General features: G+C 41.2%; 1 protein-coding gene across 6 annotated transcripts; it reads right to left on the bottom strand.

Moving 5' to 3' along the window:
* Nucleotides 1-6,006: 6,006 nt before the first annotated feature.
* Nucleotides 6,007-27,038, bottom strand: MACIR (macrophage immunometabolism regulator). 6 transcript variants are annotated; one of them, XM_070794098.1, is made up of 4 exons: nucleotides 25,672-25,823; nucleotides 21,075-22,823; nucleotides 20,155-20,244; nucleotides 6,007-8,489 (listed from the first exon to the last, which is right to left on the bottom strand). In XM_070794098.1, the coding sequence occupies exon 4, from the start codon at nucleotides 8,464-8,466 to the stop codon at nucleotides 7,843-7,845; it is 624 nt and encodes a 207-aa protein (XP_070650199.1). In that variant the 5' UTR covers nucleotides 8,467-8,489; nucleotides 20,155-20,244; nucleotides 21,075-22,823; nucleotides 25,672-25,823; the 3' UTR covers nucleotides 6,007-7,842. The 6 variants fall into 6 exon arrangements, 5 of the variants coding, with proteins under 5 accessions (XP_070650199.1, XP_070650200.1, XP_070650198.1 ...); XM_070794099.1 differs by having other exon boundaries at nucleotides 22,748-22,823; XM_070794097.1 differs by lacking the exons at nucleotides 21,075-22,823; nucleotides 25,672-25,823 and adding an exon at nucleotides 26,864-27,022.
* Nucleotides 27,039-27,959: the final 921 nt, after the last annotated feature.

Raw genomic sequence — 27,959 nt, 5'->3', positions numbered from 1 at the left:
AAGTGAAAAGTGAAAATGAAGTCACTCAGTCGTGTCCGACTCTTAGCGACCCCACGGACTGCAGCCTACCAGGCTCCTCTGTCCATGGGATTTTCCAGGCAAGAGTACTGGAGCAGGGTGCCATTTCATATTTCATGCATTTACTATTATATTGGCAAACTATATACATAATGTATACAACAAATAAAGAGGTTTGGGGGATAAAACTTTAAAATATTTTAAAGGCAGGTCCAGCCTAATATTTCCTTCCCTCACTCAAGTGGACCACGTTTGCACCACTTGGGATGTTAAAAGTTCAGAAGACACCAGTTAACTAATTGGATGTGAGGAGCAACATATGTTCATAACTTACACTCACATACACATTGGAGATTTTGTAGTAGTTTATCCAAAATACTTAAATTTTAAATTTTAATATAACATACTGCTTTCTAAAGCAGTTGTGAGGTGAATAAAAATAAAGCAAATCAGGGTTTCAAAGACTGTTTTATTCCTGCCCATGGCTGCACTTTATTCAACAACTATTATGTGACAAGCATTTTATATTACATATATATAATCCTTACGAGAACTATAAAGTAAAATTATTTTTCCCATTTTATCTAAAAAAATCAAATTAAGGTTCACGATCAACCAAATCCTGCAAATAAGTGGTGGAACCAGGGTAGGATCTTTAAAACCACAAAATCAAGATGTTCACAATTATAGGACCTGATGTGAAGGGCCAAGAATTTTACCTGTTTCAGTATCTTGTTTACAGCTGACTTCTTGAAGCAAAGAGAAGGGAACTGAGAAATAAAATGTTAAAAATTCTTTAGAGTAAAAAAAAATAACAACAGCTCCCAGACATTTCCACCTGCTTCTTGTCCAGCAAACAGCACTTTTAAGTCCTAGGAAGAGGCCTGCAGAAGAGAATTCCAGGAGTGGTTACAGTGGTTAAGTTTCCACTGATGGAGTTGCCCGAAACCTCAGAGCTTCAGATATTGTTTCCCAAAACAATATCCTTTAATCACAAAAAAGAACTTAATAAACTTTTTTTAAATTTATGGCCACAGCAGTTCTGAGAACTTAGCTCCCCAACCAGGGGTTGAACCCTGCATGGAGTCCTAACCACTGGACTACAGAATTCCCTTAGAAGAGAATGTATTAAGGGTAAGTTTTGGAGCTTGCAGAGCAGGGCATTCATTCTGTCCTCAGCAGGACAGAGAAAGCAAGCTGGCTTCCCTCCCGCCCTTCTCAGCAGGCTGGCTGCGCGGAAGGTCAGTCTCGGACTTCCAGTCAGTTTCCAGCTATGTTCCTAAACAGGGCCTGAAACCAGCTACAGGGCCAAAATGCTTATCCCTCGTCCAGACCCATATGTGGCTAGCTATGAAGCCTCTGGACCAACAGAGTCTCACAAAAGATGAGAGGGTCCACCAGCCTGGGGAAGCTACTTTACAATAAAAAGTGTGTCAAATTCAAGTGCTAAGTGTAAAATTTTGTTTGCCAGTTGAAATACCATGATTTGAAATTCCACTGCTAAATTATTCACCAGAAAACATGGGTTAAACTTACAGTAGTGATTCAGCATCATTTCCTTCGCTTGAGATTTTTTAAAAGATCTATGACTTTTGTCCACACAGGCATTCTCGTCTGCCTAGGAAGGCCGCACCTCTCCTACTCACCTGGCAAACTCCTTTCCACCCTCCACACCCAAGCATGACTTCCCTGGTGAAGCCTTCCCCATATATAAGGTGGAATTAGGACCCTTCTCATCTGCGTGCTCAAAAAAAAAAAAAAACCTTAAATCTGTATTTAATTAAAAACATTTAGTTTCAACTGCAACTATTTGTTTTTGACTATGGCTTCTGTATTTACTCGCTTTGTATTCCCACGACTTATTCCTGTGCTGTGCTAGGCACATATCACAATAATATTTGGTAGATGAAGAAATGAAAGTTGAATCATGAATCTGAAAGAGCATTAATTCCTACAGATATAATAGATTGGTCTCAATGGTTCTCAACTTGTTTGCCTTTATACACCTTATATAAAATCCATCATAGTTCTTTGAACATTCAGGTTGTAGCCTTATGACTATATCTGACTATCAATATACAAAGGAAGCTTCTCACATTACATTACATTACATTACAGGTGTAGCCTAGCACAAATGAGATAGCTCTTATAATTTTTCTGTTCACAAATTAGGAATTATTATCATTTGCAGCATTTTCTATAATCTCTAAACAGAGTAATCTGGGAGCCAGTGGGGAAAGTCATGTTTTCAATTGCCTGTTCTCTGGTATGTCTATTCTATTCAAAAGGTTCCTCAAAAAAAAAAAAAAAAGAAAAGTTTAAAGAAAATCTGAAAGACAAAAACGCAATCTCCACCTATTTACTTTGAGGGATTGATCCAGCAAGCATTTTAAGAAATGAATTTCTGGTGGGGGGAAAAAAAAAGTAGTTAGGCAATGTTACACCAAAGGTAATGTGCCCTTTTTCTCTTAAAAATAAAAAAAAGTTAATCTGTCACATTTAGCAAGATTACATTATGTGGCCTACCAGAAAACAGTATTCATTCCTATAAATACCCAATCCCTTAAACATTTTCTCCTACAAATGCATTAGTTTCTCATTAGATGAGCATGCCACTAAAAATATATGTGATACGTAATAACAAAATTCAAACTTTATAAATGTTAGAATAAAACACAGATATCTACCAACAAACTCAGGGTTGGTGGTCATTTCAAAAGACAATCTGTGTTAGGAAACTTCTTGAGCGGAACACCATATACTAGCTTCATTTCTTAAACTATGTCAAGAAGACACATTTAAAAATTTACTTCAGACCCAAAATAAACCTCTCAGTCAGCCCCACTCCACCCCACACCAGGATAAAGGGCAATGCAAGAGAAAGCCAATCACTAAAGTATCCATTTATATATTTCCTTATGGCTCTCACCTCCCCAACCCCAACTCCAATATTTCAGTTGTTTCACTACCCCTCCATGTTAACGCTTTCTTCCAGAAAGTGGGCCAGCCCATCTTAGCAGGCCACCAACAAGAAAGGTGGCGGTAACAACTGAACATTATTGGCATGCCCTGATCATTCTCAGATTGTGCCTTCTTCCCCTTATTTGTCATGTCCCCATACTTCCCCATAAAGGCACTTTTTTTCCACTTTCTACACAGATGAGCAATGTTAAATGAGCACATTTAGGTATATAGGCCAAGTTACTAACAGAAAAATGAATAAGACAGTTCTCAGATTTCAGTCTTGCAAGATTTAGGCTCTTCTCTTAAAGTACTATTTATTCTACAAAACATTCACTTGGCATACATCTTATGCTACCCTGCCCTTCCTCTCCCAGTAACAGGCATGTCTTTGGAGGGAAAAATCCACTGGAATCCCTTTTGTCCCCAGAATGCCTGCATGTTCTCAGTAGGGACCTTGTGGGTGAATTCTGCTCTTGTTAGAAGACTGGGTTCCAAATGGTCTCCTCAGAAACATTCAGATTATTTTTAAATTCGCACTATAACCCATCGCAGAGCGTGTGGTGTACAAACAGGTTTTATCTCCACAATAATGTTCAAATTCACTAGCAGCTGCCTAAAGTGCTAAGAAAAGTACGGAGGCCACATCTGGACTCAGAGAGAGAATGTATACTGAAACTCAAGGGTTAGTGACGTCTGCCGCGTGCACAGATGAGAAGCATGGTGGTATGCGTGCTCAGTATTCGCCATCTCGACTCTAAATCCTGAGCCAAGGTCTGAATTCCACGAAGTTCAAGTATTTCTTACTGCCTAAGTTCCTTTCCCTAACTGAAGCATCAGACCACGGACAGATAATTCGAGGTTCTTCTAAATATACATTTCCATGTATAATCCTTTTATGTAAAAGTTTGGTGAAGAATATTCTTCCGAGTGAATTAGACTTAAGGTCAATCACAGACCCAATGTTCTCTTCCTCTTTGAACTAGCACACAGTAAGAACCCTTTCCCAAGAGTATCTGTAGCAACTTTTAAACTTTTCCAAAAAAGCAAAAGCATCAAAGCCACTTAAAGATGCCACTGTCTGTGCAGCGACTCTTTTCTTCCAGTAGATGCTGCGATCTTCTGTTTAAAGAGTTCCCTTTTCTCATCCTGTGCTCTCCCATAAATTGGTAACATCCCAGACAACCCCAAATCGGGGTGACATTTGGCAGACTTGGTTTCAGACTCTTCCTCTGAAACCATTTAACAAAACCTGGCACAAAGTCCTTTTATGATGGCGAGAATACAAATTCAACATCCAGCCCCACTCCTAAAGTGACTGAGGGGGTCCAGCAAACTCAAAATAAGAAACCAAACCCCTTCTTCTTTTGGTTTGTTTCTAGGAGTGTTCTTCCTCAGCTAGAAAATTCCTGAATGTTTCTCTAAAGTATCAGAAGATCCATTTCATAATTCTAAAAGCACACTACAAAACAGAAGGTGCGTCCGTAACGGCTGACAACCTCCACTCGTAGCTTTATAATCATATTTATTATATTTCCAAGGCAATCTTCCTCATCAATGTCCACTCCCCTAATCAAATCACATTGTTTAAAAAGGCAAATTCACTTATTACTTGCTGCCCTCTCTCCATTACAGTAGCACACGCCTTTGCTGTCTCTCCGCCCCACCTCTTCTAGAGCATTTATGCCTGACAGTCACCTCCTCCTTCCTGTAACAGACCACTTAGGCCAGAGTCATTTCAAAGTTCCCTTAAAAAAACTTGATGCTTATAATGGAAGAAAAGCCTTCTCAAGACAGAATTCTGTTAGAATGAGAAAATAAGTAAAAACAGGTTGCTTTTCTCAAGATCTCAAGTAATATTCTTTCTTTAGTGAAAGGTCAACTTGCCTTTTAAAGTTAACTTAGAATCTTCCAAAAGTTCCCAACACCCCCAGTACTGAAATCATTTAAACAGACATCTCAGGGAGGGAAAAGACGCAGTGAGCCAAGTGTGGGCATCGAAGGGCAGAAAGGGCAACGACAGGCCTCAGTGGGTCTCAACCATAGCCTGGCTGAGCCCGAGTCAGGAAGATGTGGGGCTCTGAACAGGCTTACATTTCAGTCCATCCCCACGGTCTTCTCTTCCTCGACTGCTGACTCTGGAAGCCCTGGAACCAGAGGTACAGGGCAGCCAGATGGAAGTCAGGGAGCAAAAGGAGCTCACCGGGGACTGAGGCAAGGCTGAAGCTTATTACTGCTTCAGTGCATCAGCAGAGCCTCTAAGAATGGTATTTTTGCTAAAAAAAAAAATTATTAAAAAAACACAGTTATGTGACACTGCAGTGTATTTTAAGATAATGTCAGCAGGTATATGATGGCCAAAAGTATGCTCTGTTTAGTACAGAACAGCGAAAAAGGAGGGAAAGAACAATTTAAAAACAGAAATCATGTTAAAAGGCTAAAGGAAAATGGGATTTTTGTGGGTTTTTTTCCAGCTGAAAAAGATCTAGCCAAACCTTTTTCTTGATAGGATAGCATTACCTACTACAGGAGTACACGCGCTCAAGGACAGGGAAAGCAAGACTGAGCCAGTGAGGGCGCTCTGCAAACACAGTTTGAAAACCACTGACCCTAAGTTTTGAAACTCTTTCCAGGACACCAACTTTAACTTATATATATGTACTTAATCAGATAATAGTAAATATATCACATCTCAAACTTTAACCCCTTTCATTTTTGTCACAGAGCTTCACACCTGTTTTTAAGGAGAAACAAAACAAAACAAACTGCTATATATTTTTATTTAGCTTAAATAATTATGTAGGTGCATGGACAGAGACAGACCTCAGTCACACAGCAGTGTGACCGAACACACATCATTGCCATGAATACATCCTTTACCTTGAAATGTGAATGAGCACCAAAGGCAAAATTATTATATTTTCTTTAACAAAAATGGAATCTAAAAATAAGTGCTTCAGCGAATCCTTGAAAAGTAAACTGGCTTGTTGATCAAAGTGGACTTCGTTAAAGCACACCACCACAATGTGTGTTTACATCACCCTTTTATTTCATAGTTAGAAATAATACAGTTCCACAGGGTAAATCATCAATAAATAATGGTGTTTAATCATTAAACGTAAAAATCCCAACTCTTTGGCATCTGACAGGATTCTATTTCTTGTCAAACTAATAACTGTATAGATATAGTTAATCTTAGTGATCATCCGTTGATACAATATGTTACAAAGGTGCAATTTACTTTAAAATGTACAACAGCTGAAAATTTCCAGCCCACCAAGAAATCTGAACAACTCTGTAAGATATGGGCCAACTTCCCCAAGGTTCTTTCACATAATCTGCCTTAGTGGAAGTTTACTAAATGTTGATTAAGAGTTCCTAGGGTTTTCTAATACTTATTCTGCCCTATATAGAGTCTTGTCATTCATTCTGTTTAAAGACAACTGCACCAGGAATGACCCACTCATTTAATTAAAAAGTGTTCTTATTTTATAAGCAAGATTGCTAACATCTTAGAAACTGACAGCCCCTAAAATAAAATTTAAAATAAGCAGGTCTATGCTGCCAGAAATGCCAATTCAGTAATAAATTGCACCTTCAAGAGTCAAAAAAGAAAAAAAGAAATATCAATAGAAACTTTTACAAAAGTAAGTTACATACATGTTTTTTTCAAAATATATTCAAGAATAGTTGAGCTGTATTTGTTACTAAAGCCAGGGCATTATTTCTTTAGCAACAAATTAAACCAGTGCAATTGACATAAATTGTTAAGTAATCCAGGATTAACCCATTAAAACTGTAGAAGCACTTTAGGCTCCTGCACTAATCCTAGAAACTAGAATTTCAACGAGTGCCTGTGCTGCACAGAACTAACACTGGAATGATCTGATGACATGCTGAATGGTATCACTTCATACTTAGTTTAAGCATTTGATAGTAGAAATCATGAGTTTCTCTATAGAGTTCCATTCACTTACAGAACATTCAGATGCAAACAGTATTTGCCTATAATCCACAATTTAAAGAATCCTTTCCATTTTAAAGTTCCAGATGAATTTTAAATTAGAAAATAAGCACTAAAGAAACTTTTTCAACTTATGGAAACTTCATATTGGACTCTTTCCGGTAAAGCTTCCCCCCACCCATTGTAAAATAAATACTTTGTATCCCAAATTTAATTTTATTAAGACACACTTTAATAATGCTATAAAGAAATATTTTACAGCCATAGAGATCAATAACTTTCCATGCGGAAATAAAAAATTCATTGCTCAATAATATTACTGAGGCAAGTGAAGAAAGATTATTCTCTTGTCAATCTGAAATGTTAATTTTTTCAGTGCAAAACCAGTTATAAAATATTTAAACTCAATATTTAAAAATAAAAAGTGGTCCAATTTAGCAATGTTCAAGTTCTAAATTTCATAAAACAAATCATTACATACATTTTATAGTAAAATACAGAGATTAAAGAAGTACTTGAGTACTTAAGATATAAATTTCTAATGAATCATACCAAGTCAGCAACAACCAAGCAGATAACATTTCCAATTTGAGTATCAGAATTTTAAATATGATATTACTGTACCAAAGCCTTTTTTTTCCCCCTAGCTAAAAAGCTATACAAACTAATGGTCAACCTTCTCTTTTCCTTGCAGTTGCATACTCTAGAATGATCTCCCCTCAAGTACCTGTGATTCCATTCCTGTATTCAAATTTTGATCCAGACAATTTGTATGTTCCAGGAACACTTAGCTGATTTAACCATCTATAATGTAAAGAGTCCTGTACAGAGTACAACAGTGGAATTTTCTAGCCAAGTATAGGCTGACCTAAACTGGTTTACACTCTCTTACAAGTCCCTCATGTATTATTCCTAGCAAACACACGGTCCCCTCTGAGGGTTAGGTGTTGAAGCTGGTACTGTAGCACTTCTGTGTCAGCTGGCTCCTTGATGTTCATTTTATCTAGATTGAGGTAGTCCAGAGATTTGGAGTGAGCCCTCTTACCTTTAAGAAGACAAAGAGGCAGAGGCCCATGGAGGGCTTTATAAGGTTCGTACGGTAAAGATTTAGTGCACTTGTCTCCTGAGCTGGGCATCCGCCTCCGCCTCCTGCCGTTGACAGCTGGAATCTCGTAGGGCTGGTAGTACCTACTTCTGGTTTTGTACAAACGAGAGGAACGAGCAAGTCCCACATCCAGCTGTTTGGAGCGCAGGGAAGGCACGGCTTCTCCCTTGCTCTCCTCAGCTCCTGTGCACTTCTGAGCTAACTTCAGGAGCTCCTCACCAGTCGTGAAGCCAACCAAATAGTTCGAGTCCATGTGGAGGATCTGGTAGCCTGACACAGTCCGGCGCATGGGCGAGCACGGCGTGCTGGAGCAGCGGGGCTTCTCCGCCTCTGCCTTGCCCGGGGAGCTGGCCTCCGCAACTGGCAAGGGCAGGGTGGTCAGGGCACTTCTGGACTCGCCATTAACATCGACTTCCATTTTAGGCACCCGTCTACACACTCCTGAAAGCAGATAGACTCAGATTAGAAGGGTATAATGCCCAGAACCTCGGGCCAAGCCGGATCGTTTTAGAAGGCTCCAGGAGTTTGAAATCACATGGGCCTGAAAAACAGCCAATGTACAACTGGCAGATTTTTATGTATGTCTGTTAAACGTTCCACAGCAGGCATGAAATGACTGCTACTTCTTTGCCTTTAAGAACTCAAAGGCAGGTTAATATCATCTCATGGAGAAGCAAAGAGAAAGCAACAATGCTTCTCTAAATGCAGTGCTCCATTTAACCACACAAGTTTTATTCCTTGGTGTGATTATTCAGCAAATTAAATATGGATCCCAAATGAAGCAAATAAAAATAATCATGCACAATTTCTCAAGAACCCACAAAATATTTCCAACATGAAAGTTAACCTTTAACTTCTCAACTGTGTTTAAGGGCATACAGTAAAAGATAAAAGTTGATCAATTTCTCCAAAGAATCCAGCTTAGACCTAAAAAAGTTTTTCAACGTATGGTGGAGTCTTAAGGGAAGGTTCCCACAAACCTTATCAATGTTCCTTCTTCCATATCTCCAATTATTTAAAGGAAATCATTTTGTAGTTTAAAAGTTAATCCTAAATCCAATAAATCAGGCCATTTTTAATATTAAACATATATAAAAATCAGATGTTAGTTGACTTTTTAATCATAAAATATACCATAGATTTGACAGCTATTTTATTCTGCAACACCTAAGACACTGAACTTTGGAACAGTTTAGTAAACAGCAGAACAGTTCACAATAAATATTAATATTATTCATTATAATGATCATATTACATAATTTGGAAAGTCTCAGCAACAAAAAGTATCACAAACAATGACCAGCTTCCTAGAAACTCATAATTAAATCAAATTTTGAAAAATAAAACACAAAAGGAAATTGACAATGTCACTTCTGATAAACTTTATTTCTTCTTGATCTTCAATCAAAAGTAGATAGAAGTTTTAAAAGTCTCAGATCACTAATTAAATTGATATCAACTAATAATGTCAAAAAATAATGTGATTTTAAGATTAAATATTTATTGAAAAAAGCTATTATATTAAGCAATTCTCACAAGTCCCTCTGTAAAACAAATAACCTTTTCCTAATTGAATCATTTTCTAAAATTTGGTTTAAAATCCAAGCAATTAGAAAGCTAAAAAAACAAAAAACAAAAAAACCCCAACCTTATCCCTTCATTTACATGCTGTGTTTCCTTTTTCCTTCGTTGGAAAATAAATAAATCAAGATTATGAAGAATTGCCAGATGCTATCCTAGTCTCATTATGGTCCACACGTTTCAAGTACAACTGAAAACTAATATCAAGAATGATTCCTGGGATAAAGCAAACACCACAGGGGATCCATGTAATTTTGCTTACTTACTTTTTACTCTAAATCTTAGATTATTTCCAATTTTAATTTAACCAAATTATCTTAGTCCCTCTTAACACTTCTAGATTTAAAGTAATTGGCTTTATTCTGTTTTATTGATGTAAAAATAAATTTATATTTCATCATATCATTTATTTCTCTATTGAGAGGATGGAAATAGGAGGTGACTGCCACCTGCTTTGACATGTATGCAAAAGTCTAAAGATTTCTCATCTAATAAAATTTAAAGAACCATATGAAGCCTCATCAGATAGTATGCTGAACAAATGTTTACTCTAAGCCGAATGACAAATTAATCCTTCCTTTCTCGCTAATTTTGCAGTCCAGAAAGAGCACAGGAAGACAGATGCAAGGCCTCCAATATACCTAACCGGACAGGAAGCTACAGGCAAGAAGTCATTCTGAAAGAGAAGGAGAGGAGGGTTCAGTGAGACTTAAATAATCAGGGCTGTGGCGGAGATGGAGCCCAGGCACCCCACCCGAGGAGAGGCACGCAGGTGGTGACACTCGAGCCATCGGTCCTCACAGAGCAACACACTGCTCTAGGTTTCTTCCGTGCCTGGCGGTCCATGACAGCCCATGCATCTCCACCAGTCACCTTACCACATCCCTATCTGGCACCTTGTAAACTCTCTAACATCCATGATTTCACACCCCACACATTCTGAACTGGAGGATAATTCAAAAAGAGACTAAGAAGCTGGAAGTCACCCTATTAGCCCCTTAGTGTAAACACTGCTAAGCAAGCTGACAATGTACAAAGTCACAGTCAAGAAGAGTGAGTGCAGGTTTCTCTCAGCAATGCAATCATCACAGATTTGCTCCCTCATTAAGTCAATCCTGCTGCATCATGGTGGAGAAGGCGATAGCACCCCACTCCAGTACTCTTGCCCGGACAGTCCTATGGACGGAGGAGCCTGGTGGGCTGCAGTCCTTGGGGTCTCAAAGAGTTGGACATGACTAAGCGACTTCACTTTCACTTTTCACTTTCACGCCTTGGAGAAGGAAATGGCAACCCACTCCAGTGTTCCTGCCTGGAGAATCCGAGGGACGGGGAGCCTGGTGGGCTGCCGTCTATGGGGTGGCACAGAGTCGGATACGACTGAAGAGACTTAGCAGCAGCAGCTGCATCAAGGAAGACCAAGAGGGATCTCTTAGAATCTCTATAGAGGGTGAGGATAATGGATGGCAAGATACAAAGATTTGAGAGAAAAAGAAAGTATACACGAGCTTGAAAAATCAATACCTAGGAAATTAGAAAAGTGAAGAAAGTGAGTGAGGCAAAGTATAAAGGTCAAAATTTGATGTGACAAAAAATAGACAATACTTTTAGATGAGTAACTATGACTGGTTAAGTTCCCATCAGCCAAAACACCATAAAAAATATCACTTGGCTTGGGCAAAACTATCCCACAGGATCCTCAGACATCTAACCTGATAGAAAATGATTTAACCTAGACTGTCAAATAGAAGATGTGGCTTAAGAACTCTGGAAATTTCAACCAAGCAGCCTACTATACTTTAGCCTACCATATGTAAGAAAACCTACTAGACTTTTTAAACAACACACCCCCTGTAGAAAACACTACTTAACTAAAAAGTTAAAAAAAAAAAAAATGCATTTCTAATATCCCCTTGGGCTTCCCTAGCCCAGTGGAAAAGAACACACCTTCCAATGCAGGCAACCTGGGTTGATCCCTGTACTGGTAAGATCCCCTGGAAAAGGGAATGACCACCCACTCCAGTATTCTTGCCTGGGAAATGCCATGGACAGAGGAGCCTGGCAGATTACAGTCCATGGGGTCACAGAAGAGTTGGACGTGACTTAGCGACTAAACAACAACAACAACATCCTCTTAGAAAAATATTTAACCTAGTAACTAAGGATCAAATATGCAGATGACACCACCCTCATGACAGAAAGCAAAGAGGAACTAAAGAGTCTCTTGATGAAGCTGAAAGAGGAGAGTGAAAAAGCTGGCTTAAAACTCAACATTCAAAAAACTATGATCATGGCATCTGGTCCCATTACTTTATGGCAAATAGATGGGGAAACAGTGGAAACAGTGACTGATTTTATTTTGGGGGGCTCCAAAATCACTGCAGATGGTGACTGCAGCCATGAAATTAAAAGATGCTTACTCCTTGGAAAAAAGCTACGACCAACCTAGACAGCGTATTAAAAAGCAGAGACATTACTCTGCCAACAAAGGTCCGTTTAGCCAAAGTTATGGTTTTTCCAGTAATCATGTATAGATGTGAGAGTTGGACTATAAAGAGGGCTGGGCACTTAAGAATTGATGCTTTTGAACTGTGCTGTTGGAGAAGACCTTGAGAGTCCCCTGGACTGCAAGGAGATCCAACCAGTCCATTCTAAAGGAAATCAGTCCTGAATATTCATTGGAAGGACTGATGCCAAAGCTGAACCTCCAATACTTTGCCCATCTGATGCAAAGAGCTTACTCATTGGAAAAGAGCTGGGAAAGATTGATGGCAGGAAGAGAAGGAGATGACAGAGGATGAGATGGTTGGATGGCATCACTTACTCAATGGACATGAGTTTGAACAAGCTCTGGGAGTTGGTGATGGACAGGGAGGCCTGGCATGCTGCAGTCCACGCAGTCGCAAAGAGTCGGACACAACTGAGCGACTGAACAACAAGGATCGATACTCTATGTAAAACTTCTGAATGAGAGTGTTGCCATACTGAAACATGAAAGTGCTCATTTTAAATATTACATGCATAATAGCTGCTACCTGCTGAACCTCTGATGACAATTCTAAGGGCTGGAAAACTGAACTTTTTAGTTGTAAAACATCAGTACTTCTCCAAACAACTGAGTATTCTCAAAACTAACAGCTCTTTGAGGTGGTTTCATGGTCTCTGCAGCATACTGTCTTATATACAAGAACATCTTCAGACTTCGACATTTATGTAGGAGCATGAATGATACAACCAGGACCCTGCAAATTGCTTAGATTAAAAAAAAAAGAAAGAAAAAGATCCTTTTTACTTACATGTTGCCCTTCTAAAGATGATCTACTGTGTGGCACTAAGAAAGCGATGTAGAGGCTAGTCGATTGGCAAGTAAACATTCCATTTTTAGCTGGGGAGAATGCTGACTAAGCAGCATAACCTTTCATCCTTCAATGTGACCAGAAACAAAACTTTTTATGTTATTAAACTGCCGAGAATTTCCTGACGAGATTTAAATACTGGAGCAAGATTCTGAGAGCCCTCACACAATCCGTGGTTAATTATGTTTTCAATGGGCAGAAGTGGTGTAGGTACCGTCCCATCTGAAGAGGGAGAAGTACCCCGATTCTAAAAAACAAGGATGACACAAAGGACAGCGAAGACTGAAAGGTCTCCGAGTCAGCGTATAGGAATTTCCAATAATTTTCACTGCAAAATTTCTTCTTAAAAGGCAGTCATCAGGAAACTCGACTACCCTGAGTACATCAGACATAATCTGTGTTAGCAGGACATTCTTCATAAACTGCAATGAAAGCTCTGTTTATGGGTTTGTTGTTATTAACAATATTCATGACAAAGCATTCTGTTATATTCTAAGATAAACTTTGTATCCAAAAAACATACTGCCAAGATAAACAATCACAAAGCACTCTCTGTAAATACTGCAGGGGTGCGGACCAGGCACCACGCCCACTGCATCAGTAAGAATACATGTGAACCCAGAAACCAGACCCAAGGCTAACTTTGGAACCGCAGAGCACTACAAATCAGAGACCAACAACAGAGACCCTTAACAGCTTCCATTAATGCCTTTCACATGTAGTTTAAAGCAAAAATAAAAACCGCAAACAGAAAACAGAAAGTGCTGTTATGATACCATAAGCAGCAATATTCTGTGGAATAGAGTCGAACAGAAAATGCAATATGCGTAAAAAAGTCAACGTGTAGGTGAACAAGACTTTTAAAACCGAGTTTCATAAACAAGTACCGGGAACAACAACAAATTTTAAAATGACACCTAAGGTCTTCAATAGCAAATTCCCTCACAATCCAATCAGTAACAGAGGCACTGAAGTATATTTATACAGCATACAGAAGACCCGGCAATGTTCACAGGCCCCACTCTGTTTCTTTGAAATATGACTGATTTCATGTTGAGATTTCACATAAAACAACAAAATTCTGTAAAGCAATTATCCTTCAATAAAAATATAAATTAATTTTAAAAAATGAAATATATGAGATTCAAAACTAGACAACGCTAGACAAGGAAACCGGGCTTCCCTGATATTTCAGTTGCTAAACAATCCGCCTGCAATGCAGGCGACTCCGGCTCAATTCCTGGGTCGAGCAGATCCCCTGGAGAAGAGATAGGCTACTCACTCCAGTATTCTTGGGCTTCTCTAGTGGCTCAGCTGGTAAAGAATCCACCTGTAATGAAGGAGACCTGGGTTGGATCCCTGGGTTGGGGAGATTCCCCTAGAGAAAGGAAAGGCTACCAACTCCAGTATTCTGGCCTCGAGAATTCCATGGACTATCCATGGGGTCACAAAGAGTTGGACACAACTGAGAGACTTTCAGTCAGTCAGTCAGTCAGACAAGGAAACACTTTATTTACTAGGAAAATGCGCACAGTGTACATTTTGAAAACACTGGGTACAGCATGCATTTGTGAAGTATGCTGCTGCTGCTAAGTCGCTTCAGTCGTGTCCAACTCTGTGCGACCCCATAGATGGCAGCCCACCAGGCTCCCCTGTCCCTGGGATTTTCCAGGCAAGAACACTGGAGTGGGTTGCCATTTCCGTCTCCAATGCATGAAAGTGAAAAGTGAAAGTGAATTCGCTCAGTCGTGTCTGACTCTTAGCGACCCCATGGACTGCAGCCCACCAGGCTCCTCTGCCCATGGGATTTTCTAGGCAAGAGGACTGGAGTGGGGTGCCATTGCCTTCTCCATTTGTGAAGTATAGCTGAAACTAAAACAAAGGTCCAAACCACGACACACATGTAGGAAAACTTGGTGCATCAAGAGCAGCCCATTCACAGACTGTGACTGCGTGGCAACTACTCAGTTCTGAACGCCCTCCAAGACACCAAACTTCCTATACATTTGGCACCAGGAATAACATTTTGAAAATATAACTGAGATGCCTCAGCTCCTTAGACTAGCTCTGAAAAGAGCTGGTAAGTTTCACAACTACTATACGAATAATTCTTTTTTGAGAAGTACTGCATTCCAGGAGTGTAATAAAATCAGGCTTATCAAAAAAAAAGTCATCCTCAATAATCAAGAAACTGCTCCAATATGCTTGAACTGTTTTTTAGCAACACTATTTAAGACAAAACAGATGTAACATAACTGTTTAAATATACAGAACAAAAATACCATGTGAATAAAGGAAATCAGTCCTGAATATTCATTGGAAGGACTGATGCTAAAGCTGAAGCTCCAATACTTTGGCCGCCTGATGCGATGAACTGACTCATTGGAAAAGACCCTGATGCTGGGAAAGATTGAAGGCGGGAGGAGAAGGGGACGACAGAGGATGAGATGGTTGGATGGCATCACCGACTCGATGCACATGAGTTTGAGTAGGCTCTGGGAGTTGGTGATGAACAGGGAGGCCTTGCATGCTGCAGTCCATGGGGTCACAAAGAGTCAGACACGACTGAGCGACTGAACTGAAAATCCTTTTCAAGAGGTACTTGAAATGAACCACTCAGAATAGAATCATTCCTTGGGAAATAGATTCCTTCCTAAGGATGACTAGTATCAGTCCAGTGGTATCTAGAATCACCTAGTTTTAGTGCCAGAATCATCTAGGAGTTCACCTACGTGGAACTTCTGATTACAGAGAAGAGGACATGTAAGCTGTTAAGCAGGGACCTGCCCAGAGCCAGGAGTGCAGGCCCAGGTGTCCCAGCTCCGAGCCCGTGGCTCCTTCAATGCTATCATACTGTGCTGCTAGCTCATGGTTCCCAAATGTGTCTACACAGTCTACACAGCGACACACCCAAGGAACATCAGTAAACACTGATGTCTGTGCTCCACCCCAGATCTGTGATGTAAATCATCTGGGATATAGCCTGGGCTCTGAAATTTTTAAAAGATCCCTCAAGTGATTCTGATATGCAGACACGTTTGGGAACTTGTCGGATAGAACTTATCTGAGAGAAGAATTTCACTCCTGTTAAGTTCCTGCTTTCTTTTTCCTAATCAGTAATTACAGTCACATTAGTGAATATCATTTTTGGCTGCTTCCAACTGCTAACAACCTATCCCTAAGGCCTTCTAATTTCCTGTTTCTAATCCAATGCGTGCTAAAAAAAACATCTGCTAACCAAACTTGTTAAAACTGGATATAAAATATAAATAAATCTGCACTGAATGAGAACTGGGTTTCTTCATCTGTACATACTTTGCTATAGTTATTTCAGACTCTTAGATGCCTCTGTCAGGTACAGCCGCTTTGGAACATAGTTTGACAATTTCCTATAAAGTTAAATAAATGCTTACAAAACAATCCACCCACCTTACTTGTAGGTATTTACCTAAGAAAAGTGAAAATATATGTTTATACAAAGACCTGAACATGAATGTTTACAAGTTTCATTCATAACCCCACACATACACACACAAAAAACTGGAAGCAACCCAAACATCCATCAACAGGGTAATGAATAAAGAGACTATGGCCCATGCATAAAATGGAATATCACTCAGCAATGGAAAGGGGCAAACCAGGATTACACTAAGTAAAAGAAACAGAAAACCTTATGCACTGTGTGATTCCACTTATATGACATTCTGGAAAAGGTAAAACTATTGGGACAGAAATCAATCGATGGCTGCCAAGAGCTGAGGTTGGGAGGAGAGGGCAGACTGCAAAGGGGCACAAGAGAATCTGGGGGATGAAAATATCATATGCACAGACACTGCACAATGGATACACTTGTCAACATCACCAAACTACACCCCTTAAAGGGATGAGTACGAACATCAGACTTCAATAAACTTGAGTTTAAAAAAAAGCCTGTCACACCAAAGCAGAGACATTACTTTGCCGGCAAAGGTCCCTACAGTCAAAGCTATGGTTTTTCCAGCAGTCATGTATGGATGTGAGAATTAGACCATAAAGATGGCTGAGCACCAAAGAATTGATGCTTTTGAACTGTGGTGTTGTAGAAGACTCTCGAGAGTCTCTTGGACTGCAAAGGAAATCAAACAATCAATCCTAAAGGAAATCAACCTTGAATAGTCACTGGAAGGATTGATGCTGAAGCTGAAGCTCCAATACTTTGGTGACCTGATGCAAAGAGCCGACTCACTGGAAAAGACCCTGATGCTGGAAAAGATTAAAGGAGGAGGAGAAGGGGTCGACAGAAGATGAGATGATTGGATGGTATCACCAACTCGACGGACATGAGTTTAAACAAGCTTTAGGAGATGGTGAAGGACAGGGAAGCCTGGTGTGTTGCAGTTCATGGGGTCGCAAAAAGTTAGACATGACTGGGACCACCACCACCACCAAGGTTTTGATGGACCTCCAAATTTTTAAATTCTTTAAAACAGTTCTGGGGACTTCTCTGGAAGTCCAGTGGTTAAGACTCCTTGCTTCCAATGCAAAGGGTCAGGGTTTAATCCCTGGTCAGGGAACTATAATCCCACATGCTGTACAGCACGGCCAAAAAAGAAAATTCTTTCTGATACTGTGTAATCCCAGAATCTGAAGGAATCTTTTTTAGTGAAGAGAAGTGAAGTGTTAGTCGCTCAGTTATGCCTGACTCTTTGTAACCCCATGAACCGACCAGGCTCCTCTGTCCATGGGATTCTCCAGGCAAGGATACTGGAGTGGGTTGCCATTTCCTTCTCCAGGGGATCTTCCTGACCCAGGGATCAAACCCGGGTCTTCTGCACTCAGTTGTTCAATCTATGTTTGAACATCTTCAATGACAGGTAACTCACTATCTCTCTGGTTGGTTCATTTCCCCTCTGGCAGCTCTGTTAGTATGTCTTTTTATTTACATATATGCCGGGGGTTGGGGGGTGGGGGTGTGGCTCAGTCATGGACTCTAGCCCACCAGGTTCCTCTGTCCATGGGATTCTCTGGGCAAGCATACTGGAGTGGGTTGTCAGTTCCTTCTCCAAGGGATCTTTCTGACCCAGGAACTGAACTTGGATTTCCCACATTGTAGGCAGATTATTTACCATCTGGGCCACCAGGGAAGCCCCATTTATCTATATAAGTACATCTATAACTATGCATACATACATATGTACACATATATGTAAACTGTATGGAGAGAGGTGGACATACCACACACACACACACACACATTTCTGTAGCTTCTATTCATTGCTCCTTGTTTGTGCTTTCCTTCAGGGGAATGAGTTAATGACCCAGTCACATCATTTCTTATTCAATAATCTCTAAAAGTACTTTCTACTTATAGTTCTCAAAATTTTTCTCTTTTCCTCAAAATCTCCTGAAAATTTTAGTTATACTTCCATTTTTCAATGTCTTAAAATACATTTCATAAGTTTGACAGGTTGTATCTATTAAATGAAACAGGGTGTTTGTTTTTCCCTATCCTTCTTTTGAATCATTCTGCTATTAACTGCTAATCTGGAAATCACTTATTTTGAAACTGCTTTTTCAAAAGCTTATAAACACTCTACGTGTTTCAAAGCAAAGACCTACAAAGATACTGACCACGTAGAACAACATACCAAAGTATGAACTCACACTAATATAATTTTTAAAATGCTAAAATCATTAAAATTTGTTCCCTTCAAGGACTTGGAGCCACAAGGACAACAATGTCAGTCCAGATATACAGACACACTGGAAAAAGACAGCTGAAGAAATAGACATTTCTCCAAAGAAGACATACAGATGGCTAACAAACACATGAAAAGATGCTCAACATCACTCATTATCAGAGAAATGCAAATCAAAACCACTATGAGATACCATTTCACACCAGTCAGAATGGCTGCGATCCAAAAGTCTACAAATAATAAATGCTGGAGAGGGTGTGGAGAAAAGGGAACCCTCTTACACTGTTGGTGGGAATGCAAACTAGTACAGCCACTATGGAGAACAGTGTGGAGATTCCTTAAAAAACTGGAAATAGAACTGCCTTATGATCCAGCAATCCCACTGCTGGGCATACACACTGAGGAAACCAGAAGGGAAAGAGACACGTGTACCCCAATGTTCATCGCAGCACTGTTTATAATAGCCAGGACATGGAAGCAACCTAGATGTCCATCAGCAGATGAATGGATAAGAAAGCTGTGGTACATATACACAATGGAGTATTACTCAGCCATTAAAAAGAATACATTTGAATCAGTTCTAATGAGGTGGATGAAACTGGAGCCTATTATACAGAGTGAAGTAAGCCAGAAGGAAAAACACCAATACAGTATACTAACGCATATATATGGAATTTAGAAAGATGGTAACGATAACCCTGTATACGAGACAGCAAAAGAGACACTGATGTATAGAACAGGCTTATGGACTCTGTGGGAGAGGGAGAGGGTGGGAAGATTTGGGAGAATGGCATTGAAACATGTGAAATGTCATGTATGAAACGAGATGCCAGTCCAGGTTCAATGCACGATGCTGGATGCTTGGGGCTGGTGCACTGGGACGACCCAGAGGGATGGTATGGGGAGGGAGGAGGGAGGAGGGTTCAGGATGGGGAACACATGAGAAATAAAGGAATATAAAAAAAAAAAAAAGAAAGAAAGACAACAGCACTGCCTGTCTTTAACAGTTTAAATTCCGGGTGCGATAAAAGGAACGTCAAACACGCGGTGAACTTGGGAACAAGCACCTGAAAATGGCATTCCTTTCGGTCACTGTTGGCCATTCTTTACACACAGTGACACTGAACCAAACTTTCTGCAAGCTATCTCACCAATCTTTGGAGATTAACATTTTTTAAAGCTTTCCTGAAATCAGAGCAACTACCTCTTAACTACTATATTTCAAAATGTTACTCTACAAAACCTCCTTTATAAGAATAAAAAAAGGAAAATCTACTTGATCAAAATGTCAGACATCTCAAATATAATAACATTAGCATTTCGTAATAATAATTTCAGTTCTCACCATTGAAAATTTCAAACCTATATAGTATACACATTTATAACAATATACTGACATTTCATATTCATCTGGTTTATACAGTCTTTAAAACACAGTATAATATTATGTTCATACAACTGGTTAACAAACAGAAAAAGCAAAATATAACTCACCAGCCTAAATCCCAGAAGATGTCACTGTACAATTTCCAGTGAGTCCCAAGGGAACACAGGCATAATAATTTTTCTGCTCTACTCCAGATACTAAACATGAAATATAAAAATAAACCTTTAATTTAACAAGTAACACAACTTATATAGCAATTATAACAATTCTAACTGCAAAACAGGATGAAACAAGCAGGAGGTACCAATACCAGGTACAAGGTACATAGAACAGAATATTAACTTCAAGTTTGTTCAGCTAAACCTCAAACAGTGTATCACGCTTGTTCCCCTGTGTTCTGTTGCTTAAATTCTATCTGGAGACTAATAGTTGCTAAGTAGGTTAAATAAAGGGCCAAGAAAAATTAGGGGTTTAAAAGTGAGTTCCAAATCCTATTCATGTGCTCAACAGATGCACAGTATACCATGGGAAAAAATAATGCTGAGACTGGGTCAAAAGACAAGCTCCTAGGCCTTGCCTTACTATGAACTCTGCCACTTGACTTTGCATAAATAGCAATTTTTAAAATGAGGACAAGCCCATCCTTCCTCCCTCATAAAGTTATTATGTGGATGAAATGAGAGGTAGGTGAACATGTTTTGCATGGAGCAGAGCCCTTAGGAATGTGTGATATTATTATGCAATTAATTTTTGGTGTCTACTCCTTTTCCCATAAAACAGCAACAATCCTCCCTAAGACTGCTCGAGGAACATGATTGGAAGACTCATGGAAAACACTTAAAAGAAAGCAACCTGAAAAACGCTTCTTGAGAGTTATTACCGTGCTGACAAGTTTCTAACATGGTTTCTGTGCCTTTCACCTCTTATCTGGGGAGGAAATGTGTACGAAAATCTGTCTTTATCTCCTACCTCCCCAGTTAACTGGGTTAATTTCTTGAGATCAAGAAAACTCAAAAGTTTCTTCCACCTGTAAAATGTCTTTGGTTGTTGGGCTTTCTGCGGTGTTGAACTTGTTAGGAGCCCTGGTGGCTCAAATCGGCTGAAGAGATTCATTTTACCTACTTAGGTGCACAAAGCCTGAAGAAGTGGCAACAGTGCAACTTGTTGCCCAAAAACATTTGTTACTTTATTATTTTCCTTATCATCAGGGAAGAGATTGACCCAAAGGAAATGGATTATTACTGAATCAGCAAAAGTATTTACCAGAACTATCATTCTCAGAAAACAATATGGTTACCAACCTTTGGAACTTCTTTAATTTACAGACACTTTCTCTTTCATTTATTTTTTGCCATAAACTATTTTCAAACTGGATAACCAAGAAACCTAGATAATTAAGTCTGCTTCACAAATGAAGTCTCTGGTTTTAACATAAAATGAATTACAATGTAACAAAAATTGTTACCTAGTGATAATTTTTTTATTTAATACAATTACCCCAAAGAATCTCCCCCATCCTAATGTTACAAGGTTCAAATTGATTTCTTATTTAAGTAAATGGATTTTTAATGGAGAAGAGAAATTTTTAGAACTTAAAAAAAATTTTTTTTAGCACTTTCTACAAGTCAAAACCATATGCCATTTATATCACTTTAACAACTATATACTCCTATCAGGAAAATATTACCCGTTTTTAAAATATTTAATCAAGTAATAGTATTTAGGAGTCAGAGCAAAAATTCAAACCCCAATTTGTGTGGCTCCAAAGCCCACTGACATAGCTTTATATACATAATGGCTCTGTTTAGCGATAAGACCAGGTGTGTAGCTTTTTACACAATACTCGTGTTCCTGAAAAATGTGCATTAATTTCTGTAAGTGGAATCCTATTTTAAATATGTGGAGGGTTATTTTATTTAAAACCTGTATTGCCACATTTGTGACATGGTTAGAGGGAGGTAACTAATTACTAACTCTAGGGTTATTTTCAACATGAAAAATGTTAGAATTCTAAAGCATATAGAGGACAGTCTTATACAAAACCATTCTAAATCATGAACCCTTCCTCCTCGGAGCTTATATTTTTTTTAAATCAAAAATTCCGAGGCAGGAAAAAATGTATCAGTCAATATTTGCTGGTTATGTGGCTGGATGCCACATACAGAAACATATCTCCCCTTAATTTTTCAGGACTATATCTATCACAAAGTGAGACAGATTTCAGTTAGACTTTTAGAAATCTTCACTGAAAGCCCATAAATAGGTACATTAGAAAAATCAAAAACTGTTTAAATTTTAAGTAAAAATAGTTTTAGACAACAGTCTAAAATTTCAAACTTTCATATAATGTGCACCATATTTCTGGTGATAGGTTCTTCTTTTCAAGCTTTCAAATGCTTCAGAAAAATATATTTTCCAATATTTTTTCAATACCAAAAGGAAAACCAACCTAAAACTTAATTCTGGATTTGAAAGCAGAGGAGCTTTAAAGTAATTATCCAACTCTTGCACTAGAGCTGATGTGGAAGTCTAGGAAATGGTTGGTAATTTCATAGTAAACAAAGTGTAGTAACTGATTATCCCTATTAAGCCAGTGCCAAGCTAAAAATAGAATACAAACAGAGTCCAAGGAGCAACACAGGGCAAAACCAAGGTGCAGGAACTCTGTTCCATTTTTTACTCATTTCAGACTCTGCTTACTGTTTGGGGTGTAACTGCATGCTTTCCGCACAGGTGCTAAGAGGACGATGAAGATGATGAAAAAGAGGAAAAGAATCTAAAATAGAACAAGGTCAGAAACTAGTATAAGAAGATAGCTTCTTTAAGAGATTGCCTATAAGCAACTACACTCCAATAAAAAAATTTTTTTTAATTAGAAAAGAGATTACCTATAAAGGAACCTAGTAAAAATTTAACAAGGATTTTACTATCATCTCCCATTAGAAACAACTAAAAAACTATAATCCAAAAGTCCCCAAAATACAGACCTCCAAAATAACACTTTAGAATACCTTAAAATCTATAAATCTCAACACTTGCAATTGATTTTGGCCAATGGTTTGAACATGAAGCTTTGGCAAGGTATCAATGGATCCTCTCTCAAAAACAGACAGAGGGAAATGAACTCATGGGAAATTCTTACAAGATGGAATAAATACTGCATAAAAAAATGAACGGAAGTAAACAGAGCAAAGGTTAGAGTATATAAACCTTCAAGCTATAAGCAGTTGCTACAAACAGAAAGTCCTGTGACATTATCCTGTAAGCAATGAAAATAGGATAAAGTAAGCCTGGCCAAGAGCTACCCATAGGCCTCTAGGTCAAGGGTGACTAAGCAAAAGACACCCATAATATGACTGCAAATGAAGCGTCTACAAACAGAAAAGTTTGCAAATATTAACTAGCAAGTGTGTCACGTTTTCTCAGGCAAGGTGACAGATACCATCACAAGAAAAAAAGAAGCATGTTCTTCAGAAGTAGGGTTGACCATATGTCTCAGTTCAGAGCCAGTACCCTGGGATAACTATTCCCAGCACTGTCCTTTATCTGTCAAATGTGTCCCAGTTTGGTAACTATATTGTTATCCTACTCAAAAGTAATATATAACAATGGAACGACAATGAATTACAAAAGAAAGACCCTTCTGCTCACACAGTGGCTTTCCTTATAGTTCCAAAGAGTATTTCTTTGGGTGTATCCACTCAGCCATTCAACTATTCATTTACTCATTCAACAATATTTCTTGGGTCTTACTTGTCCCAGCATTGTACAGGTACTGGTGCAAGAATAAAAAGTGAAGCCTGAGACAAGAGGGGAGGACACACAAACATGGAAATATATAAATCTAATACATGTAACAATAAACTTGAATGGCATTGTAAATCTAAAGAAGGGAGTGATTTTCCCAAAAATATAAAAGCTCCAAATGGAAATTTTCAAGGCCACACAAAATTCCTACACACAGAAAAGCCACAAATCTCCGACTTCACCATAAATCTATTAACAAAATAGCAATATGAAAAATTTTAACAAAATGTAACTTCCAAAAGTCATAAGGTTGTAAATATCAAGGCCAACATATAGACCTCAAGAATTTTGGTAAATAAATCTCACAAATCATTAAAGATTACATTATGAAAAGCAAGATAAATTTTAGGCAAAGAAAACTGGCAGAGCAGAAGTCATTGGTTCTAATTCTGGCTCCCAAAACAGGAAGAAAAAAAAAGAAAATGGAAGCAGGCAGTTCCCTCAGAGTGGCTATGTGAAGAGAGATCAATAATGAACAAGGACTTGGCCAAAAAAAAGAGCAACTTTTAAAAATTCTATTCAAACTAATGAAAATATTTTGCTACCAATGGTCTCAAAAATTAATAATAAAAAAGATGACTAAAACATCTCTCAAGTAACAAAACACTGAGCAGAAATAAAATGGTTTAACTGCCTAAGCACAATACTCACAATGAAAGTAAAATGCTTAGCTATACCTATATGCTCATCTTAAAAGGTTACTTTAAAATAATCTTTCTTTTCTATTTGCAACTTATAAAAACTAAATCATCAATCATTTTTAAGAAGAGTTGTTATAGTAGGGTGTGACTTTTCTGAAACCATCCTTGACCTTACAAACAAATCATTAACCACACAAAACTAGACAACCCATAATTGGTTCAGAAAGAAAAATATGTGTTTCTCTTTCTAATATCAGTTCTTTTAATAGCAAATTCCTTCAAAGGCAGCATTCATTTTCATTTTATTTCTACTAGTAGAAATTAAAACTAGATTACCAGTGTCTTATCATTATGTGAAATCATCTTTCTACTTTTAGAATTGTTTCACTACAAATATGACTGACAGTAACCGAACCATAGGTCTACATGCAGTCTTTACAAGAAATTTCCCCTTCAGGAAACACAACTGAATTGGGACAGGTGTACACTGTGGAACTGCCTGACGTTCCAAATAAAAGCTTAAAACCAAGAACTTATTTTGATAGGAATGTGAGGAAATCAGAGCTTTCTCTGGAGGAAAAGCCGATTTCCCCCCAGAGAATATAAATCAGGAAGGAAAAAAAAAAAAAAATCCCGTATGTAACGTTGTGTTACTCCCACGACACTAAATACTTTTAAGGGTTAATGTGCCCACTAGCTCTTCAAAGTATACAAAATGATACACAGAAAGTAAACAAAATCACTGACCATTATATAAGGTCAATAAACACCTTCTAGCTTACATCTTGGAACAGTTACTACTTAACAGTCTCATTTACACTTAAATAACCTAAAACGCAGGCAGAAGCATATTCTAAACAGCAGTTCTCATCAAAGCAAGAGGTCTTTGGGCTTGTTAATCCTTGTATTATGCCCTGGTCATTTTATTGAGTTTATAATGCATACACAGTTACATAATGAAAACACTGAGAAATCTGTCAAATATTCATTAAGTGTAATTGCGTAAGCATAAATTACGATCTTGAATTAAGAAAGTACCAAAAAGCTTCACCATAATAACCAATACTGTATTTTGAAACGACTGGGAAAATAAACTTGGGGAAGAGGTCATTTCTATTTCCCTAGCGTCCAATCTGCTCCACAGGGTTAAAAAAATAAATAAATAAGGCAACTTACAACTCTAAACTGCAGTGTGGCTATCTGAGAAAAACAATACAAAATGAAGGGTCTAGAAACGTCAGACACGTTGTGCAAGAAACTGCTCTTTCGGCTACGAGTAGCAAGCACACGATAAAATGCCTGCATTCTTCCTCTTTCCTCGAATGATGAGAAAGTTCCCAGCCCCAGTTCTACCTGAGCGCCCCAGTCGGACCACAGACACAACTCGAGCATCTCGGCTCGACAGAAACCAATCGGTAAACTACCCGGGTGCCAACCGGCGCGGCTGGAGCAGCACCGAGACCCTGAGGATGCGGAACACCTGCAAGGGGCCGGGCCGGCGGCCCTCGTCCCCGCCGCGCTCCCCATCTCCTCCCTGGCAGAGACGCGCAGATTCCACCACTAGAGAGTTTGGCAGCTTCACAATGGGGCCCGCCTCCTCGAGGTCTGACCGCCGCCCGCCCGGGAAGCCCTTCCCTCCGCTTCCCGCCGGGCCCAAAGGCGACAGGTGGGGCGAGGGCAGCGATGCCCAGCGCCGTCTGCCGCGTGCACCCCCCGCCGTCCCGGCTCCCGGGCGGCCTCGCCACCTCGCGCCCCCTCAGACCGCCGAACGGGCGAGGCGGGCAGGCGAGATAAGGCCGCCCCGGCTCGCCCCGAGGCGCTATCTGGCCCGGGCAGTCGCACCCGGCGCGCGGCCCGGGCGAGCGGCCAGAGGTGCGGCAGGCCCGGGAAGGGCGCCGCTTCTCCCCGGGCCCGCACGGCGGCGGCGCCCACCGCCCCTCGCACCTCCCCGCGGGCGCACGCCGCGCGCACCCGGACGCACGCCGCCGCCGCGCCCTCCTCACACGCGCGGCGCCCTCGCCGCGGCGCCGACCCCACCCCGGGCCCAGGAACGGCGAGCTCCCGGCACCCCGCCGGGGCCCCGCGCCCCGCACAGCAGCCCCCAGGCCCCTGCCCCGGGGCGCCGGGGAGCGGGGAGGGGACCCGACCGCCGAGGACAGGGCGGCGCCCACCGCGGAGGCCGCCCGACCCCGCGCTCCTCGGCGCCCGGCCCCGGGCACGAGGCGGAAGGAAGGGGGCGGCGCCGCCGCCGGGCGCTGAGGAGCCAGGGCTGAGGCAGCCTCCCCCGCCGTCACCCACCCGTCCCCACCGCTCCCTTTGCCGCAGCACAAAAGGCTGCAGGAGGAGGCGCCGGCCCCGCGCAACCTACCAGCGGCCCCAGCTCCGCGGTCTCCGTCGTGCCCCGGGCCGCGGAGACCGAGAGGCGGGCGGCACAGGCGCGGGCTGCGGCGCTGAGGCGGCCGGTTCGAGCCTGCCGGTGCCCTCTCCGCGCTCCCGGCGCGCTCGGCGCCAGCTGCCGCCCGGCGCAGTCCCCGCCTCCTCCCCGCCGCCGCCGCCGCCTTCCCGCCCTCCTCCCTCAGGCCGCAGAGGCGCAGCCCCGTCAGCGCCGAGCCCGCCTCCCGCGCCCGGCTCACACGCCCTGAGGAAGGGCGGACCCGGGCGAGAAAGGCGCTGAGGCGCTCGTGGCGGGGTGGGGGGCGCGGCTGAGGGGATGCGGGGTCTGAGGGGAGGTTGAGGGGGCGGCTGAAGGGGTCTGAGAGGGGGAGGGGGCTAAGGGGAGGTTGAGGGGGCGGCTGAAGGGGTCTGAGAGGGGGAGGGGGCTAAGGGGAGGTTGAGGGGGCGGCTGAGGAGCGGTGGGAGGCGGCTGAGGGGGTCTGAGAGGGGGCGGGGGGCTCAGGGGGGCGGGAGACGGCTGAGGGGGTCTAAGGGGGAGGGGACTCAGGGGGAGGGGACGGCTGAGGTGGGGAGGGGGCTGAGGGGAGGCTGAGAAGGGGAGGGGCGAGGGGGGCAGCTGAGGGAGTCTAAGGGGGAGGGGGGCTCAAAGGGGTCGAGGGGCGGCCGAGGGGGTCTGGGAGGGGGGCTCAGGGGGGCGGGGGTGCTGCTGAGGGGGTCTAAGAGGGGGAGGGGGCGGCTGAGGGGGTGTCCTCACACCCCCTGCCCGGTCCAGACCCGGCAAGAGGATGCAAGAGCTCCCCCCTCGCAGGCCTGGCGAGGCGCAAGTCGCCCCACTTTAGGCGGTGTTCGTTCTGAGTCTCCGCCTTGAGGACGCGGCACTGAGCAGAGCTCGAGAAGAACTAGGAGAAACCCGTGGAACCACAGACTATAGGGTCAGCCTGGGAAAAATGCTGACTATCTGGCGAATGTGGGAAGGAGGGGCAAATTCAGATTCTCATTTGATGAGCCGCTCTTCACATCTTCAGGCTTGATGTGCTCCATGCTTGTAATAAATGCTCTCCTGTGATCCT

Source organism: Bos indicus, chromosome 7, assembly GCF_029378745.1.
Source record: "Bos indicus isolate NIAB-ARS_2022 breed Sahiwal x Tharparkar chromosome 7, NIAB-ARS_B.indTharparkar_mat_pri_1.0, whole genome shotgun sequence".
Lineage (NCBI taxonomy): Eukaryota > Metazoa > Chordata > Mammalia > Artiodactyla > Bovidae > Bos > Bos indicus.
This window is presented reverse-complemented; position numbering and strand designations above follow the sequence as displayed.